This window comes from Mobula hypostoma, chromosome 9 (assembly GCF_963921235.1).
Source record: "Mobula hypostoma chromosome 9, sMobHyp1.1, whole genome shotgun sequence".
NCBI classification, from domain to species: Eukaryota; Metazoa; Chordata; class Chondrichthyes; order Myliobatiformes; family Myliobatidae; genus Mobula; species Mobula hypostoma.
In genome coordinates, this window is record NC_086105.1 from 2,884,588 (window position 1) to 2,903,890 (window position 19,303).

Below are 19,303 nucleotides of genomic sequence, written 5' to 3' on the forward strand. Positions count from 1 at the left end.
ATAGAGGGATACAAGATGATAAGAGGCATAGATCGAGTCAACAGCTGGACACTTTTTCATAGGCTGGAAATGGCTAATATGAGGGGATGTAATTTTAAGCTGATTGGAGGAACGTACAGGAGGGATGTCAAGAGGCAAGATTTTTCTTTACACACAGATAGAGGTAGGGACATTAAAGACACTTGTAGATAGGCATGTGAAAGAAAGAATAATGGAAAGGAAATTGAGGGCGACATAGGAAGGAAGTGTTACATTGATCTTGGAGTAGATTAAAAGGTTGGTACAAGATTGGGCTAAAGGGCCTGAACTGTGCTGAAATGGTAATGTGCTATGAATGTAGTGAACATTCAGGAGAAACAAGGTGAAGGACATCACACACTAGAGATCCAACAACATGGAGGTACTTCTGTGATTAGGATGCGACTTCATTTTCAATAGTGAACGTTCCTTAATTGGTTAAATACTTTGCAAGAGAAGTGATTCTTCGATAATGAATCTTTCTGATGAAGAATTAAGAGGCATCTCATCCCAGGAAAAGGCTCATTGTTGTCCGTGATGTATTCAGGGGGGAAATTCCAAAGGAGATTGAGGAGCAAGTGTTTTTTTACACGGAGAGTGGTGGGTACCTGGAATGCACTGCTTGGGGTGGTGGTAGAGGCAGATGTATTAGGGACTTTTAACAGCTGTTTAGATTGATACGTGAATGTGAGGAAAATGCAAGGATATGGACATTGTGTAGGCAGAAGAGATTAGTTGGCCATTTGATTACATAACCTTGTGGGCCAGAGGGCCTGTTCCCGTACTGTACTGGTCTATTTTCTATAACAGAAGCTCATGTCATGCATCTTATCTATGAGCGATATCGGACACTGGGTCCAAAACAGACACAATGCAGAGATCAGATCACTGCCTTGTACTGGTACAGGTTCCCAGGTGGACTGATCTTTGCAACACACACAAAATGCTGGAGGAACTCAGCAGGTTAGGCAGCATCTGTGGAAGGGAATAAATAGTCCATATTTTGTTTTTCGATTCGGTAAACAAATACTCTCTATGCTACTATTACTGCACCTTAACTCAGGAAAAATAGCCCATCCATCTGTATCAACTAGATTTTTCTGTAAAACACCTTTATTGATAGACTGTACTGGATAAACTGTACATTAAACTGTACCTCTTGTTAAATACTCCTGGAGCCCAGTTACAAATACACCATGGAAGGTGACAGAGTAAATTAGAAACCACATTTCAGTTTCTATCACAAAGTCTTGGTCTGGAAATGATTTACAAAAACCCAGTTTCCCTCCATCCGCTTTACTCCACCATCGCCAAGTCCTTCAAGCTGCCACTCCTGGCTTTCTTTGCCTTGAAATTGGGTCGAAGGAGTTCAATCTTTCTCTTTCTCGCCTGAATTTTGTTTTTGTGCCTTTTCAGTTTCTTCCTCGCGGCGATATCCGGGTTTGCAACAGTCTGCTCGAATCAAAACAGAAAGGGGTTAATACACATCACTCTAACACATACACAGGTTACACTGCGGCAGACTCTACAACGGGTCGTCAAAACTGTCTAACGCATCACTACCACCAGGTTACCCTCCATGAAGTGCAAATATAGAGAAAGGGGACAGAAAAGGGGCCAGTAACATCAGGAAGGATCCCACCCACCCTGCTCATGGACTGTTGGTCCCACTCCCATCAGGGAGGCGGCTATATTGCATCTATGCCAGGACCATCAGACTCAAAAATAGTTACTGTCCCAAAGCAGCACGGCTGATCAACACCTCCAGCCACTAACCCACCACACCCCCATCCACCACTACTTTATCAATTTCCTGTCAGTCATTTCACGTACAGACACTCTGTGCCTAGTGTCACTTTCTGGATATACAATCAATATATATATAAACTCTCTTATGTATTTATATTTATTGTGTGCTTTATTATTAGTGTGTCTTTATCTTACTGTGTCTTTGGAGCTGCATCAGATCTGGAGTAACAATTATTTGGTTCTCCTTTACTCTTGCCCACTGGTCATGCCCTCCAGGGGCATCACAACCTTGTCCTGCTTTGCAGGCTTACGTGCCTCAGTGACGCAGGGAGCTGTGTTGGCTGGAGTCAGGGCTTGATGCTTTGTCCCTTGGTAGGGTCACCCATGCCAAGAGGTCAAAGGGTAGAGGTCAGACTAAGAGTGGTCCACTGGACCTGCAGATTCAGCTCAGGGCTAACAACCCTGACTGGTCAAACAAAACTGTTACAAAATGGCAATGAGGAATCCTTCTACATCTCAGTGCGACGGTATTCCTGAGTATCCACCTGGGGCTTGCAGCACGACCGACAGTATGAAAACCAAGAGGCAACTACTGATGTGGAGGACCTTCATCGCTGCCCTTAACCAAGCTGTGTAAAGGGCCGGAAACACAGAACTGACATTAAACAATCTTTACTCTTACCAAGGCCACAACAGAAACCAAACCCAGAGGGACAAGTGTAAGGAAAGAGTTAAATTTGACTCCCCCTTGGTTTATGCCAAAATAAAATGGAAGTTTGTGAGGCAAAATAGCTAAAAGTGGGAATGTTTTGAGAAAGTAAAAGTTGTCAAGTCTACAGCCTCAAGATTAGATCATGATGAATCTATATTTGTCTCGGAAACGTGAGATCATGGGAAAGTTCCAGTGTAAGGGGTTAGGAAAAGTATACAAAGGGGCAATTTCTTTGTGAAAATTGGGAATCTTCTCTGGGTCAGACTTGAGGTAAGAGTTGGAGATGGAGAAAAGGAGAGAGAGAGAGATAAAGGGAGGCAGGGAGGGAGATGGAGGGTGGAGACTGCGTGGAAGTTTGTTGGATTTGCATTCTGTAGATCAGCTCATTAAGCAGATGATGGTATTACTTTATTTTCTGTACTATGATCTCATTAATCATTTCTTTCTATACCACGTGATTTATACAACTCTAAAAAAAGTGATTTCCTGTCGCCTTTAACACGTGCAGTTCCTCCTTTGTTTGCAAATACCTCATCCTGCTGAATCAGAAAGAACACGGAATGAACTTAAATATGTTTGTAACAATGGGTAAGTTGTGCTAAATGTGGACCCGAAAGCTGAAAGCTAGCTGAGGGGTTAACTGGCCACCGTAAATTGCTCCGTGTGTGTGTGTGTGTGTATGTATGTGTGTGGGGCGGGGGGGGGGGGAGATGGAAGATGGAGGTTTAGTGTGAAGACAATAAGACCATAAGACATTGGAGCAGAATGAGGCCATTCGGCCCATCGAGTCTGCTCTATCATTTCATCATGGCTGCCCCAATTTACTGCCAGCCCCAAACTCCTGCCTTCTTCTGGTATCCCTTCATGCCCTGACCAGTCAAGAATTTATCAACCTCTGCCTTAAATATACATAAAGACTTGACCTTCACAGCTGCCTGTGGCAAAGAATTACACAGGTTCATCACTTTCTGCCTAAAGAAATTTCTCCACAACTCTGTTCTAAAAGGATGCCCCTCTATTCTGCGGCCCTGTCCTCTGGTCTTAGACTCTCCCACCATAGGATTGAAGGGCGCCCATTCAGAACAGAGATGTGAAGAAATTTTTTTAGTCAGAGGGTGGTGAATCTATGGAACTTGTTGCCACGGCGGCAGTGCAGACCAAGTCATTGGGTGTATTTAAGCCAGAGATTGATAGGTATCTGAGTAGCCAGGGCATCAAAGGTTATGGTGAGAAGGCGGGGGAATGGGACTAGATGGGAGAATGGATCAGCTTATGATAAAATGGTGGAGCAGACTTGATGGGCCGAATAGCCGACCTGCTCATTTGTCTTATGGTTTTATGGTCTTAGGAAAAAATCCTCTCCACATACACTCTGTCAAGGCCTTTCACCATTCAATGTCGTTACCCCTCATTCTTCTGAATTCCAGTGAATATAGGCCCAGAGCCATCAAACGTTCTTCAACTACCGCACAGAGTCTTGTCATCTTCAGAAGTTTTCAGATGACTCTGCCATAGTTGGATGCATCAGCAAGGGAGACGAAGCTGAGTACAGGGCTATGGTAGGAAGCTTTGTCACATGGTGTGAGCAGAATTATCTGTAGCTTAATGTGAAAAAGACTAAGGAGCTGGTGGTAGACCTGAGGAGAGCTAAGGTACCAGTGACCCCTGTTTCCATCCAGGGGATCAGTGTGGACATGGTGGAGGATTACAAATACCTGGGGGTACGAATTGACAATAAACTGCACTGGTCAAAGAACACTGAGGCTGTCTACCAGAAGGGTCAGAGCCACCTCTATTTCCTGAGGAGACTGAGGTCCTTTAACATCTGCCGGACAATGCTGAGGATGTTCTACAAGTCTGTGGTGGCCAGTGCGATTATGTTTGCTGTTGTGTGCTGGGGCAGCAGGCTGAGGGTAGCAGACACCAACAGAATCAACAAACTCATTCGTAAGGCCAGTGATGTTGTGGGGATGGAACTGGACTCTCTGACGGCGGTGTCTGAAAAGAGGATGCTGTCCAAGTTGCATACCATCTTGGACAATGTCTCCCATCCACTACATAATGTACTGGGTGGGCACAGGAGTACATTCAGCCAGAGACTCATTCCACCGAGATGCAGCACTGAGCGTCATAGGAAGTCATTCCTGCCTGTGGCCATCAAACTTTACAACTCCTCCCTTGGAGGGTCAGACACCCTGAGCCAATAGGCTGGTCCTGGACTTATTTCCTGGCATAATTTACATATTAACTATTTAACTATTTATGGTTTTATTACTATTTAATTATTTATGGTGCAACTGTAACGAAAACCAATTTCCCCCGGGATCAATAAAGAATGACTATGACAAGCTATTCAATCCTGGAATCATTTTTGTGAACTTCCCATGAACCCTCTCCAGTGGCAGCATATCTTTTCTAAGTTAATGGGCCCAAACCTTTTCACACTACTCCAACTGAGGCCTCACCAGTGCTTTATAAAGTTTCAACATTACATCTTTGCTTTTATATTCTAGTCCTCTTGAAGTGAACGCTAACATTGCATTTGCCTTCCTCACCACAGACTCAACCTGCAAATTAGCCTTTTGGGAATCCTAAAATCTCTTTGTGCCTCAGTTTTTTGTATTTTCTCTCCATTTAAAAAATACTCAACCCTTTCATTTCTTCTACCAAAGTGCATGCCCATACACTTCCTGACACTGTATTCCATCTGCCATTTCTTTGCCCATTCTCTTAATCTGTCTAAGTCCTTCTTGTACCTGCCCCTTCACCTATCTTCATTTCGCCTGCAAACTTTGCAACAAAGCCATCAATTGCATCATCCAAATCAGTAAAGGGGGAGGGGATTGCCTCACCTGCACGGCTCTCTGCTGTTTCCTCAGAGCTCGTTTCTGACTGCTCTGTCTCTGCACAGTAGCAAAGTTCATGGAGAAGGTTTCCAGACCAACCAGTCTCTTCAGCATCTCAATGATCTCCTGGGAGAGGTTCCTCAGTGTCGGGTCTGAAAGGAAACATACACTCAGTGCCCAGTTTATCAGGTATCCCTGTACACCTGCACATTTAATTGTCATTCAACCATACGTGAACACCCATGAATACAGCCAAGTGAAACAGAGCTCCCCTCGGGACAAGGCACTAACCACGGTACCAACAGTCACACACAGGCAGCGCAAGGACATCCAGTTGCACAAAAAAAACTAACACAACTTAGTAATCAGCAAACTTAGATATACTACACTCGGTCCCCTCTTCCAGACCGTTAACATATACCGTGTAATACAACATTCACACAAGGACCACCAAAACAGACTCAAAAACAGTTACTTTCCCGCAGCAGTAAGTCTGATCAACACCTCCACTCACTAGCTCCACCACAATTTTATTATTTCCCATCAGTCACTCTATGTACAGATATTCCCATCACTTTATGGACGTACAATCAATGTATATAAGCTATCTTACGTATTTATATTGTTACGTGTTTTTTATTATTGTTGTGTCTTTATCTTACTGTTTTTTTTGTGCTGCATTCGATCCAAAGAAACAATTATTTCATTCTCCTTCACATTTGTGTACAGGAAATAATATTAAACAATCTTGAATCTTAAACAATCTTCAATATTATGTTTCAGTATATTACGCTGAACTAATTGAATATATACACTCCCCAGGCATTAACGAACACTATAGATAACTTTATTATTATTACCACCATCTTAAAAATGCATTTAAAATGTCTGGAAGAATTTACATACAAGCTTTCATTTACATCAGGTTAGCTGTAACCTGTGGAGCCCCTGTAGTTGAACTCTGGCCAATCGGGTCCAAATCTGGGAGCTCTGGTTTTAACCACGAATGAGATAATGTTAGTGAGTTGTGGGCATGAGCATGCGGTTTTGGGTTTTGTAGCATAGTGCCACGTGTTGGTTGCCCAGCACAGTCCTTGCTGATTTGAACAGATGTAAATGACACATTTCACTGTCTGCTCGATGTTTCAATGTACATGTGACAAATAAAGTTAATCCCTATCCTTCATTAACTCTGCCATGGACAGTCCCAAGCACGGCTGTGGAAGGACAAGGGTTGGGCATGGGGCCAGCAACCCCATTCCATAAAAACCCAGAGATGTCTTCCCTGGGAGAGGAAGGATCTTCAGTCAGAAGCGAAAGACTGGCCCAGGACAGAGGACTCTGGCGCCTATGTCCCAGCAGGGGTAAGTTAGTTATCATAAATTCTCAAAAAGGAATTAGATTGTAAGGCAGTCGGCGGGAGAGGAGAGATGAGACGGTTTCAGAGGCATCACACAGACGGAGCAGGTGAAGATTCAGTGAGCATTTTCCGATTTGCAGGTATCACCAAGGTGATTCCACCTCTCCGCGTACTGAGAAACAGGGCAGCAGGGAACTCTGCAAAGCACTGAGCAATCAGAGCCAGAACTAGAACCAAGTTTAATATCACTGGTATATGTCATGAAATTTGTTGTCTTGTGGCAGCGGTACATTGGAATACATAATAAAAATCTATAAATTACAATATGAAATAAATAAATAAACATTGAGTACCTTCAGACTCCTCTACCCCTCCCTGATGGTAGCAATGAGAAGAGGACATGTCCTTAAGGATGGATGTCGCCTTTTTGAGGTATCCATCATTTGCAACTGATGTCATTACAGCAAGAACAAAATTCAACTCATAATTAACGACAAGATTACCTTGTTCTGCGTATGTACTGTTTAATTCCCTGTAAAGTGGTGTGATAATCATCGACAGGAAAGGCTTCACTCGTTCCACTCCCAGATCCACAGCGATCGCCCCAAGGAACTTAAAAATGCAGGTCCGCTGGAGAAAAAATATCGGAAAGAAGACAATTAGAAAGATGCTTTAAAGGCAGTGAGATGGCGTAGTGAGTACAGTCTCTGTCTCTCAGAGCCAGACAATGCAATGGTGTAGTGAGTACAGTCTCTGTCTCTCAGAGCCAGACAATGCAATGGTGTAGTGAGTACAGTCTCTGCCTCTCAGAGCCAGAGACCCAGGTTCAATTGTGACCTCAGGTGCTGCCTGTGTGGAATCTCTGAAACCGTGTGGTGTTCTGCCAGGTCCTCCTCTTACCTCCCACATAGCAAAGATGTGTGGGTGGGTAGATTAATTGGCCAACTGTAAATTTCCCTTGGTGTGTAGATGAGGGGTAAAATCTGGGGGGAGCTGATGGGAACAAGGGGAGGGCATTCTGCTGACACATGAGTGCACGGTAGTGTAGCCGTTAGCATAGCGGTTTACAGAGCCAGTAATAGGGATTCAATTTCCACTGCCTGTAGAGAGTTAGCACATTCTTCCCGTGACCACATGGTTAATGTATCTAAGGGAGGAGTGGATAGATTTCCGATAAACAAGGGATGAAAGGTTACTAGTAGTGGATATTACACAGATTGGCAGTGACATTATCATGCACCTACATGGTCCTGATGTGCTGCTGCAGTTTTGTGTGTTTAACCAAGGTTCCTTTGAGAAGGTAAGCTGGTGTTCGTGAAGGAACATACCTTCAGAGGGTGCTTCGGGCTGTTGGCTGCTTCTCTCTTGGCGATGATGCAGAGTTTCCGTATCAGCCACGTCAGGTCTGCCTTCTTGTTTTCAGACATGCCAACACTGTCAACAGTTCCACGTTCAGCCCTCGGTTCCTCACTATCCTCTGCTCCAAGCTCTTTCTCACTTTCCTTCTCCTCATCCGCAGCATCCTGGCCAACTGGGCCCAAGAGGTAGATGAGTTTTGTCATGAATAACAAATTCTTTACAACCTGTTTAACAGAAGAACACCCGATTTCATGAAATAAGATCATAAGACCTACAACGTAGGAGCACAATTAGGTCATTCGGCCCAGCGATTCTGCTCTGCCATTCCATCATGACTGATTTAGTATCCGTCTCAAACCCATTCTCCTGCATCTGCACCTGGAGAACTGCAGACAGCTCTGGTCGCCCATTACAGGAAGGATGTCAAAGCTTTGGAGAGCATGCAGAAGATATTTACCAGGATGCTGCCTGGATTAGAGGGCATGTACAATAATGAGAAATTGGACAAACTTGGGTTGTTTTCTCTGCAGCGGCAGAGGCTGAGAGCTCGTTATATGCCATGTCATATGACATAGGTGATCATGGTCCCATGACCATCATTGCTCTTGGCAAATTTTTCTACAGAAGTGGTTTGCCATCACCTTCTTCTGGTCAGTGTCTTTACAAGACCAGTGACCCCAATCATTATCAATACTCTTCAGAGACTGTCTGCCTGGGGTTAGTGGTCACATAACCAGGACTTGTGATATGCATGAGCTGCTCATACAACCATCCACCACCTGCTCCCATGGCTTCACATGACCCTGATCGCAGGCAGAAGCAGGGGCTACACCTTGTCCAAGGGTGACCTGCAGGCTGGCAGCGGGAAGGCCTCTACACCTCCATTTGTAGAGACATATCCCCACCCCGAAGATTATAAGAGACATAGATAGACAGACATACCTTTTTCCCAGGGTTGAAATGTCTAATACCAGAGGACTTGCATTTAACTTGAGAGGGGGTAATTTCAAAGGAGATATGAGGGACAAGTTTTCTACACAGAGAGTGGTGGATACATGGACTGTGCTTTCTGAGGTGGTGGTAGAGGCCGATACATTAATACTTTAAGAGATGAATGTGAGGGAATGGAAGGATATGGACACCGTGTAGGCAGAAGGGATTAGTTTAGTTGGCCGTTTGATTACTAATTAAACTGATCTGGTGCAACACTGTGGGCTGAAGGACCTATTCCTGCACTGTAGTGTTCCAGGCTCCTGCCTTCTCACCATAACCTCCGACACACTGACCAATCGAGAAAGCATCAACCTCCAGCACGAACTAATAGTACTTAATCGTTTATGGTGATTTGCAAGCAAGTTAATCCGACACAAACCAACATGTCTAAACTGCCAACACTGTCATCCTGCTGGTGTTCAGGTGGACTGAAGCACTCTCCAGGCACATCAACGTCAATGCAGAGGCTTTTTCAAAACTAAAGCCTGGACCAACAGAACATGGGACATTACATCACAGCACAGGCCCATTGGACCACGATGTTGTGCCAATCCTTTAACTGACTCCGAGATCGATCTAACCCTTCCCTTCCCTCCCCCCATAGCCCTCCATCCGACTCCGAGATCAATCTAACCCTTCCCTTCCCTCCCCCCATAGCCCTCCATTTTTCTTTTACCCATGTGCCTAAGATTCTCTTAAATATCCTGAATATACCATTCTGGCAGGGTGTTCCACGTAGCCACCACTCTCTGTGTAAAAGTCCTACCTAGTCCCATCAACCTGCATCTGGGCCATAGCCCTCCAAACTCCTCCCATCCATGTACTTATCCAAATTTCTCTCAAATGTTGAAATTCAACCCACGTCCAGCACTCCTGCTGGCAGCTCGTTCCACACTCTCACCACCCTCTGGGTGGAGAAGTTCCCCCTCAATATTTCACTTTTCGCCCTTAACCAATAACAATACTACAGGCCTGTGATGTTGCTGCAAGTTTTGTATGGCACCTGTATAGAACATTGTTGTGCAGGTGACAATAAATTCCACTTTGACATGCCTGAGTTAAATTCCATTTTCCATTCCTTTGCCCACTCAAGTTCAAGTTTATTGTCATCTTACTACACACACACAGACACACACTCACTCAGACACACACACACAGACACACACACACACACTCACTCAGACACACACACACACACACACACACACACATACACACACAGACACACTCTCTCACACACACACACACACACTCACACACACACACACACACACAAACATATATATATATAACCAAATGAAAAAATTCAAAATGCACGTGGTGCATAGCACAGTTAAACAGCAAACAGCTCGCTGTCCTTGGGATGAGACCTCGGTGATGGCAGGGTATTCATTAGTCTCACAGCCTGAGGGAAGAAGCTGTTCCCCAGTCTGGCAGACCTAGTCCTGACGCTCTTCAAAGTTCAAAGTTAATTTATTATCAAACTACATAAATGTCACCATATACTGTAAAAGCCTGAGATTTATTTTCTTGCGGGTATTCAGAGTAAATGCAGAAACACAATAGAATGAATGACCATACATGACAGAGATGAACAATCAACCAATGTGCAAAAGACAACAAACTGTGAAAAATGCAAAAAAAGAAAAAAAAACAAAGTAATAATAATAAAAATACAAAATAATAAGTACCTGTACCTCCTTCCCGAAGGTAGTGGGTCAAGGAGATTGTGGGATGGGTGGTAGAGATCCTCAACAGTATTTCTCACCCTGTTTCCCTCTGGAGTGGTGACTACACTTTAGGTAGTAAAGTTTAAGACAAATAATGTCTGAAGATGACTCTGAGCTGATACAATAGGCTCATTTGTCAGTATCTTCTCTGGTGGTCACACAGAGGCCACGTACAGACTGATGGCAGCCGAGCCCCGCTGCTGCTCTGTGTGAGATCAACAACTCAGCTCCCTCCACCACGGGTAGTCAAAACTGCCCAATGCATCACTGGCACCAGCCTACTCACCATCCAGTACACACAGTAGATACAGACAGGTTCCGGAAAAGGGCCAGTAACATCATGAAAGATCCCACCCACCCTGCTCATGGACTGTTTGTCCCACTCTCATCGGGGGGAGCTTACATAGCATTCACACCAGGACCACCAGACTCAGGAAGAGTTACTTCCCCAAGCAGTAAAAATAATCAACACCTCCAGCCACTGACCCTCCTCTCCACATCCCCAATCACCACTACTTCTATCATTTTCTGTCAGTCACCTCACATATAGACACTCCTGTGCCTAGCATCACTTTATGGACATACAGTCAATCTATGTATATAAGCTATCTTATGTATTTATATTTATTGTGTTTTTTAAATTATTGTTCTTTATCTTATTGTGTTTCTTTTTTGTACAGCATGAAATCTGGAGTAACAATTATTTTGACCCCTTTACACCTGTGTTTTGGAAAAGACATTAAACAAACTTGAATCCTACCTGATCACCCATCTCCTGATCGAGGAACTTCGATTGCAGCTGGTGACAGAAGGCCAAAGCCAAATCCTTGACCTGCAACATATACGTACGAGGAATCAGAATCAGGTTTAATATCACCGTCACATGTCGTGAAATTGGTTAACTTACTGGCAGCAGTACAGCGCAATACATGATAATGTAGAAAAAACGGTAAATCAATTATATTAAGTATTATAGTATGTATATTGAATAGATAAATTAAAATAATGCAAAAACAGAAATTGAAATAATATAAAAGAAAGTGAGGTAGTGTTCATGGGTTCAATGACCATTTAGGAATTGGATGCCAGAGACCATAAGACATAGCAACAGAATTAAGCCTTTCATCCCACTGAGTCTGCTCTGCCATTCCATCAAGGCTGATCCCGGATCCCACTCAACCCCATACACCTGCCTTCTCACCATATCCTTTGATGCCCTGACCGATCAGGAAATGATCAATTTCAGCCTTAAATATACCCATGGACTTGACCTCCACCGCAGTCTGTGGCAGAAAATTCCAGATTTACTACTCTCCGGCTAAAAAAATTCCTCTTCCTGCAATCGCTTTGCTTCCTCAGCACTACCTACCCCTTCACCTATCTTCGTATCATCTGTAAACTTTGCCACAAAGCCATCAATTCCATTATCTAAGTCACTGACAAATAATATGAAAAGTAGCGGTCCCAATACTGACCCCTGAGGAACACCACTAGTCACCGGCAGCCAACCAGAAAAGGCCCCTTTTATTCCATCTCCCTCCTCCTGCTTGTCAGCCATTCCGCTATTCAAGCAACACACATCAAAGTTGCTGGTGAATGCAGCAGGCCAGGCAGCATCTCTAGGAAGAGGTACAGTCGACGTTTCAGGCCGAGACCCTTCGTCAGGACTAACTGAAGGAAGAGTGAATAAGGGATTTGAAAGTTGGAGGGGGAGGGGGAGATCCAAAATGATAGAAGACAGGAGGGGGAGGGATGGAGCCAAGAGCTGGACACGTGATTGGCAAAGGGGATACGAGAGGATCAAGGGACAGGAGGCCCAGGGAGAAAGAAAGAAAGAAAGGGGGGGGGAACCCAGAGGATGGGCAAGGGGTATAGTCAGAGGGACAGAGGGAGAAAAAGGAGAGAGAGAGAGAAAGAATGTGTGTATATAAATAAATAACAGATGGGGTACGAGGGGGAGGTGGGGCATTAGCGGAAGTTTGATCCTCTCATATCCCTTTTGCCAATCAATTGTCCACCTCTTGGCTCCATCCCTCCCCCTTCTGTCTTCTCCTATCATTTTGGATCTCCCCCTCCTCCTCCCACTTTCAAATCTCTTACTAGCTCTTCCTTCAGTTAGTCCTGACAAATGGTCTCGGCCCGAAACGTCCACTGTACCTCTTCCTAGAGATGCTGCCTGGCCTTCTGCGTTCACCAGCAACTTTGATGTGTGTTGCTTGAATTTCCAGCATCTGCAGAATTCCTGGTGTTTCCGCTATCATGCCAGTGTCTTTCCTGTAACGCCACAGGATTTTACCCTGTTAAACAGCCTCATGTGTGGCACCTTATCAAATGCCTTCTGAAAATTTAAGTAAATGACATCCACTGCCTCTCCTTTGTCCACTCTGCTTGTTACTTCCTTCCTTGTTACTTCGCCGGCAGCCAACCGGAAAAGGATCCTTTTATTCCCGCTCCCTGCCAGGAATGACCTGTCAGCCATCCCTCCATCCATGCCAGTATCCTTCCAGTAACGCAGTAGCATTTTATTTTGTTAAGCAGCCTCATGTGGCATCTTATCAAACGCCTTCTGTAAATCCAAGTAAATGACATCCACTGCCTCTCCTTTGTCCACCCTGCTTGTTAATTCCTCAAGGAATTCTAGCAGATTTGTCAAGCAAAGATTTCTCTTTAGAGAAACCATGCTGACTTTGACTTATTTTATCATTAGTCTCCAAGTACCTCGAAACCTCATCCTTAATAATAGACTCCAATACTTTCCCAACCACTGAGGTTAGGTTAACTGGCCTATCATTTCCTTTCTTTTGCCTTCCTCCCTTCTGAAAGAGTGGATTGACATTTGCAATCTTCCAGCTCTCCGGGACCATGCCAGAATCAAGCGATTCTTGAAAGATCATGACCAATACATCAGTTATCTTTTCAGCAACCTCTCTCAGGACTCTGGGATGTAGTCCATCTGGCCCAGGTGAGTTATCCACCTGAAATCTTTGAGTCTGCCAAGCATTTTTTTCATTTGCAATAGCAATGGCGCTCACTCCTGCTCTCTGACACTCAGGGACCTCTGGCACACTGAGTGTCTTCCACAGAGGGGGAGAAGCCATTCCTGAATCACTGAGTGTGTGCCTTCAGGCTTCTGTATCTCCTACCTGACTGTAACAATGAGAAGAGGGCATATCCTGGGTGATGGGGGGGGCTAATAATGATGGCACCACTTTTCTGAGGCACTGCTCCTTGAAGATGTCTTGGCTACTACGGAGGCTAGTACCCAAGATGGAGCTGACTAATTTTACAACTTTCCGTAGCTTCTTTTGGTCCTGTGCGGTAGCTCCCCCACCACCATACCGGACAGCGATGCAGCCTGTCAGAAAGCTTTCCACGGTACATCTGCAGAAGTTTGAGTGTTTTAGGTGACAAACCAAACCTCCTCAACCTCCTAATAAAATATAGCAGCTGTCCCTCCTTCTTTATAGCTGCATCGATATGTTAGGACGAGGTTACATCCTCAGAGATCTTTGACACCCAGAAACTTAAAATTGCTCACTCTCTCCACTTCTGATCCCTCTATGAGGATTGGTATGTGTTCCTTCGCTTTACCCTTCCTGAAGTCCACAATCAGCTCTTTCATCTTACTGACGTTGAGTGTAAGGTTGTTGCTGCGATATCACTCAACTAGCTGGTATATCTCGCACCTGTAGGCCCTCTCATCTTCATCTGAGATTCTACCAACAATGGTTGTATCATCAGCAAATTTATAGATGGCTGAAGAGAATGGCAGAGAGGAGTGTGACAAATGGAGGGTTCAAATTTAAACTCAATCTTCATAGAACTCTGTGAACAACACCCCACACTGCTACATCTCTCTTTTAAAGGGTTGTCTTTCAATTCTGAAGCTGTGCCCTCTGGTCCTAGACTCTCCCACCACTAAAAAGTCCTCTCCACATCATTCGATCTAGGTATTTCAATATTCAATAGGTTTCAATGGGATCCCCCGTCATTCAAAACCCTCCTCAATGTCCATTCATTCAATACACAAGTGTGATTTTAAGGACCTCTGTCTCACCCTCTCCTTTTCCAGCTCAAGTCACAGCCTGTTACTTTCCCCCTGCTAGCTATGCTGACACCAGTCGTAAAGCCCTCTCCTCTCTGTACAAAGAGCTGATACGTTACACCATTCTGCCAGGCATCAGGTCTTCCTCAGCATTTCATTACCTTGGCATTGAGCTCTTTCCACAAGAACTGTGCTGCTGGTGTCTGCAATATGTTCTTCCCAGTGACTAGGGATTTGCCGGTCTTCCACATGGCTACCAGGTCTTCAGGCTGAAGAGCAGCGAAGAGCATTCCGAAGAGTTGGGTTGCAGTGAGCCAGACCCAGGAGTGTGCGTGCCACAGGTGAGCTTCAATGTGACCTGCGGACGGAGTATTAGAACCAGGTTCAAATTCAGTGACAGCTCCAGCAATGACTCTTTTCCATCACACAGACAGGCCTCCTCTCTACTGACCCACTTTACTCACATCCTTCCAAAGATGCATATTTGAGGACATCCTAACATGCTGCATCTACTAATTAAATTTGCTGACAATACTACGCTGATTGGCCTAATCTCAAATAATAATGAGGCAGCCTACAGGGAAGAAGTCATCACCCTGACACAGTGCTGTCAAGAAAACAATCTCTCCCTCAATGTTGCAAAAACACAGGAGATGGATGCGGACTACAGGAGGAATGGAGACGGGCTAACCCCTATTGACATCAATGGATCCGGGTTTGAGATGGTGAACAGCTTAAAGTTCCTCGACATACACATCACCGAGGATCTCACGTGGTCTGTACGTACCGGCTGTGTGGTGAACAAGGCACAACAGCGCCTCTTTCACCTCAGACAGTTGAAGGAGTTTGAAGAGTCCCCAGATCCTAAGGACTTTCTACAGGGGCACAATTGAGAGCATCCCGACTGGCTGCATCACTGCCTGGTATGGGAACTGTACCTCCCTCAATCGCAGGACTCTGCAGAGAGTGGTGCGGACAGCCTAGTGCATCTGTAGATGTGAACTTCCTATATTCAGGATATTTACAAAGACAGGTGTGTAAAAAGGGCCTGAAGGATAATTGGAGACCCCAGTCACCCTAACCACAATCTTTTCCAATTGCTACCATGTGGGAAACAGTACTGTAGCATAAAAGCTAGGACCAACAGGCTCCGGGACAGCTTCTTCCACCAGGCCATCAGACTGATTCATTTATGCTGATACAATTGTATTTCTATGTTATATTGACTGTCCTGTTCTATGTACTATTTATTACAAATTACTATAAATTGCACATTGCACATTTAGATGGAGACGTAACATAAAAGGTGAAGAGCAAGAGGATAAGACATGAGAGAACAGGACCAATCAAGTGTGACAGTGGAAAAGTGTGTATGGAACCGGAGGAGACAGCAGAGGTACTTAATGAATACTTTGCTTCAGTATTCACTACGGAAAAGGATCCTGGCGATTGCAGGGATGACGTACAGCAGATTGAAAAGCTTGAGCATATAGATATTAAGAAACAGGATGCGCTGGAGCTTTTGGAAAGCATCAAGTTGGATAATTCACCAGGACTGGACAAGATGTACCCCAGGCCACTGTGGGAGGTGAAGGAGGAAATTGCTGAGCCTCTGGCGATGATCTTTGCATCATCAATGGGGATGGGAGAGGTTCCGGAGGATTGGAGGGTTGTGGATGTTGTTCCCTTATTCAAGAAAGGGAGTAGAGATAGCCCAGGAAATTATAGGCCAGTGAGTCTTACTTCAGTGGTTGGTAAGTTGATGGAGAAGATCCTGAGAGGCAGGGATTATGAACATTTGGAGAGGCATAATATGGTTAGGAATACTCAGCATGGCTTTGTCAAAGGCAGGTCGTGCCTTACGAGCCTGATTGAATTTTTTGAGGATGTGACTAAACACACTGATGGAGGTAGAGCAGTAGATGTAATAATAAAGGCATCCATTAGTCTTGCGAGACCCATGGATCTGTGCCTGGAAAGTCTTCACTCTCCAGGACGCAGGCCTGGGCAAGGTTGTATGGAAGACCAGCAGATGCCCATGCTGCAAGTCTCCCCTCTCCACGACACTGATGTTGTCTAAGGGAAGGGCATTAGGACCCATACAGCTTGGCATCAGTGTCGTCGCAGAGCACTGTGAGATTAAGTGCCTTGCTCAAAGACACAATATGCTACCTTGGCTAGGGCTTGAACTCACGACCTTCAGATCATTAGTCGAATGTCTTAACCATTTGGCCACGTGCCCACACGTAGTAGATGTAGTGTATATGGATCTTAGCAAGGCATTTGATAAGGTACCCCATGTAAGACTTATTGAGAAAGTAAGGAGGCATGGGATCCAAGGGGACATTGCTTTGTGGATCCAGAACTGGCTTGCCCACAGAGGGCAAAGATTGGTTGTAGACGGGTCATATTCTGCATGGAGGACGGTCACCAGTGGTGTGCCTCAGGGATCTGTTCTGGGACCCCTACTCTTTGTGATTTTTATAAATGACCTGGATGAGGAACTGGAGGGATGGGTTAGTAAATTTGCTGATCACACAAAGGTTGGGGGTGTTGTGGATAGTGTGGAGGGCTGTCAGAGGTTACAGCAAGACAGTGATAGGATGCAAAACTGGGCTGAGAAGTGGCAGATGAAGTACAACCCAGGTAAGTGTGAGGTGGTTCATTTTAGTAGGTCAAATACGATGGCAGAATATAGTATTAATGGTAAGACTCTTGGCAGTGTGGAGGATCAGAGGGATCTTGGGGTCCGAGTCCATAGAACACTCAAAGCTGCTGAGCAGGTTGACTCTGCGGTTAAGAAGGCGTACAGTGCATTGGCCTTCATCAATCGTGGGACTGAGTTTAAGAGCCGAGAGGTAATGTTGCAGCTGTACAGGACCCTGGTCAGACCCCACTTGGAGTACTGTGCTCAGTTCTGGTTGCCTCATTACAGGAAGGACGTGGAAACCATAGAAAGGGTGCAGAGGAGATTTACAAGGATGTTGCCTGGATTGGGGAGCATGCCTTACGAGAATAGGTTGATGGAACTCGGCCTTTTCTCCTTGGAGTGACGGAGGATGAGAGGTGACCTGATAGAGGTGTATAAAATGATGAGAGGCATTGATCGTGTGGGTGGGCTTTTTCCCAGGGTTGAAATGGCTAGCACGAGAGGGCACAGTTTTAAGGTGCTTAGAGGGGATATCAGGGGTAAGTTTTTTTACGCAGAGAGTGGTGAGTGCGTGGAATGGGCTGCCGGCGATGGTGGTGGAGGCGGATACGATAGGGTCTTTTAAGAGACTCCTAGATAATTATGTGTAGCTTAGAAAAATAGAGGGCTATGGGTAACCCTGGGTAATTTCTAAGGTAAGGACATGTTCGGCACAGCTTTGTGGGCTGAAGCGCCTGTATTGTGCTGTAGGTTTTCTATGTTTCTAAATATTTTTACTCCTTATGTACATGAGGATGTAAGTAATATAGTCAACTGAATTGAATTCAATTCAATGACTGGTATGGAAACTGCACTGTGGCAGACAGGAAGGCTCTTCAATGGGTAGTCAAAACTGTCAATGTATCACCAGCACTCACCTACCCGCCACCAAGTGCAAATATAGAAAGATGCTGGAAAAGGGCCAATAACATTATGAAGGATCTCACCCACCCTGCTCATGGACTGTTATTCCCACTCCCACCAGGGAGGAGGCTATGTATCATCCACTCCAGGACCACCAGACTCAAAGCAGTGAGGCTGATCAATACCTCCAGCCACTAACCCACCCACCACTACTTTATCATTTCCTGTCCGTCACCTTATGTACAGACACTCCTGTGCCTAGCGTCACTTTATGGACATACAGTCAATCTATATATATAAGCTTTCTTATGTATTTATATTTATTGTGATTTTATTATTATTGTGTTCTTTATCTTACTGAGTTTCTTTTTGTGCTGCATCAGATCCAGAGTAACAATTACTTCATTTTCCTTTACACTTGTGTACTGGAAATGTCATTAAACAATCTTGAAACTTAAATAAGATCACAGCCATGTGCTTACCTCAGGGTCACTTTCCTGTTCTAACACCGTATGCCATGGTATCGAAACATCTATTGCCCTCTGAGTCACAGAGTCGTATAGTACAGAAACAGGCTATTCGGCCCGACATGTTCGGGAGCTAACTTTCCTCTCCATCGACACTGGTTTCATTTGCCCACATCCTTGCCTATTTAAGTGTCTATGTAAATGTGTTTAAACATAGTGGCTGTATCTGATTCCTGCATCTTCTCTGGCAGTAAGCTGCAGATCACAACCTCTCTCTGTAAAAAATGTACACCCCCCGCCCCCCCCCCAATTTTTAAACTCTTTCCTGTCACATTAAACCTGTGCCCTAGTACAATAAGTTCAACTCTTCCACATCAAGTATATTCAGCCATTCACATGTACAGTTGAACAAAACAATGTTCCTCTGGGGCCAAGATGCAAAACACAGCCTGTATAGATATGATCCAGCAA

The 19,303-nt window shown here is 44.8% G+C and overlaps 1 protein-coding gene across 1 annotated transcript in view; it reads right to left on the reverse strand.

Moving 5' to 3' along the window:
• Positions 1–574: 574 nt before the first annotated feature.
• The window catches only part of utp20 (UTP20 small subunit processome component), a 198,488-nt gene continuing 179,759 nt past the window's right edge, over positions 575–19,303 (reverse strand). The window contains exons 57-62 of the mRNA XM_063057593.1: positions 14,974–15,170; positions 11,528–11,599; positions 8,014–8,268; positions 7,189–7,315; positions 5,332–5,477; positions 575–1,470 (exon numbers count right to left, since the gene is read on the reverse strand). Of these exons, the coding sequence (XP_062913663.1) occupies positions 1,315–1,470; positions 5,332–5,477; positions 7,189–7,315; positions 8,014–8,268; positions 11,528–11,599; positions 14,974–15,170 (953 nt within the window). The 3' untranslated portion in view covers positions 575–1,314. The remainder of the gene's footprint in view (positions 1,471–5,331; positions 5,478–7,188; positions 7,316–8,013; positions 8,269–11,527; positions 11,600–14,973; positions 15,171–19,303) is intronic.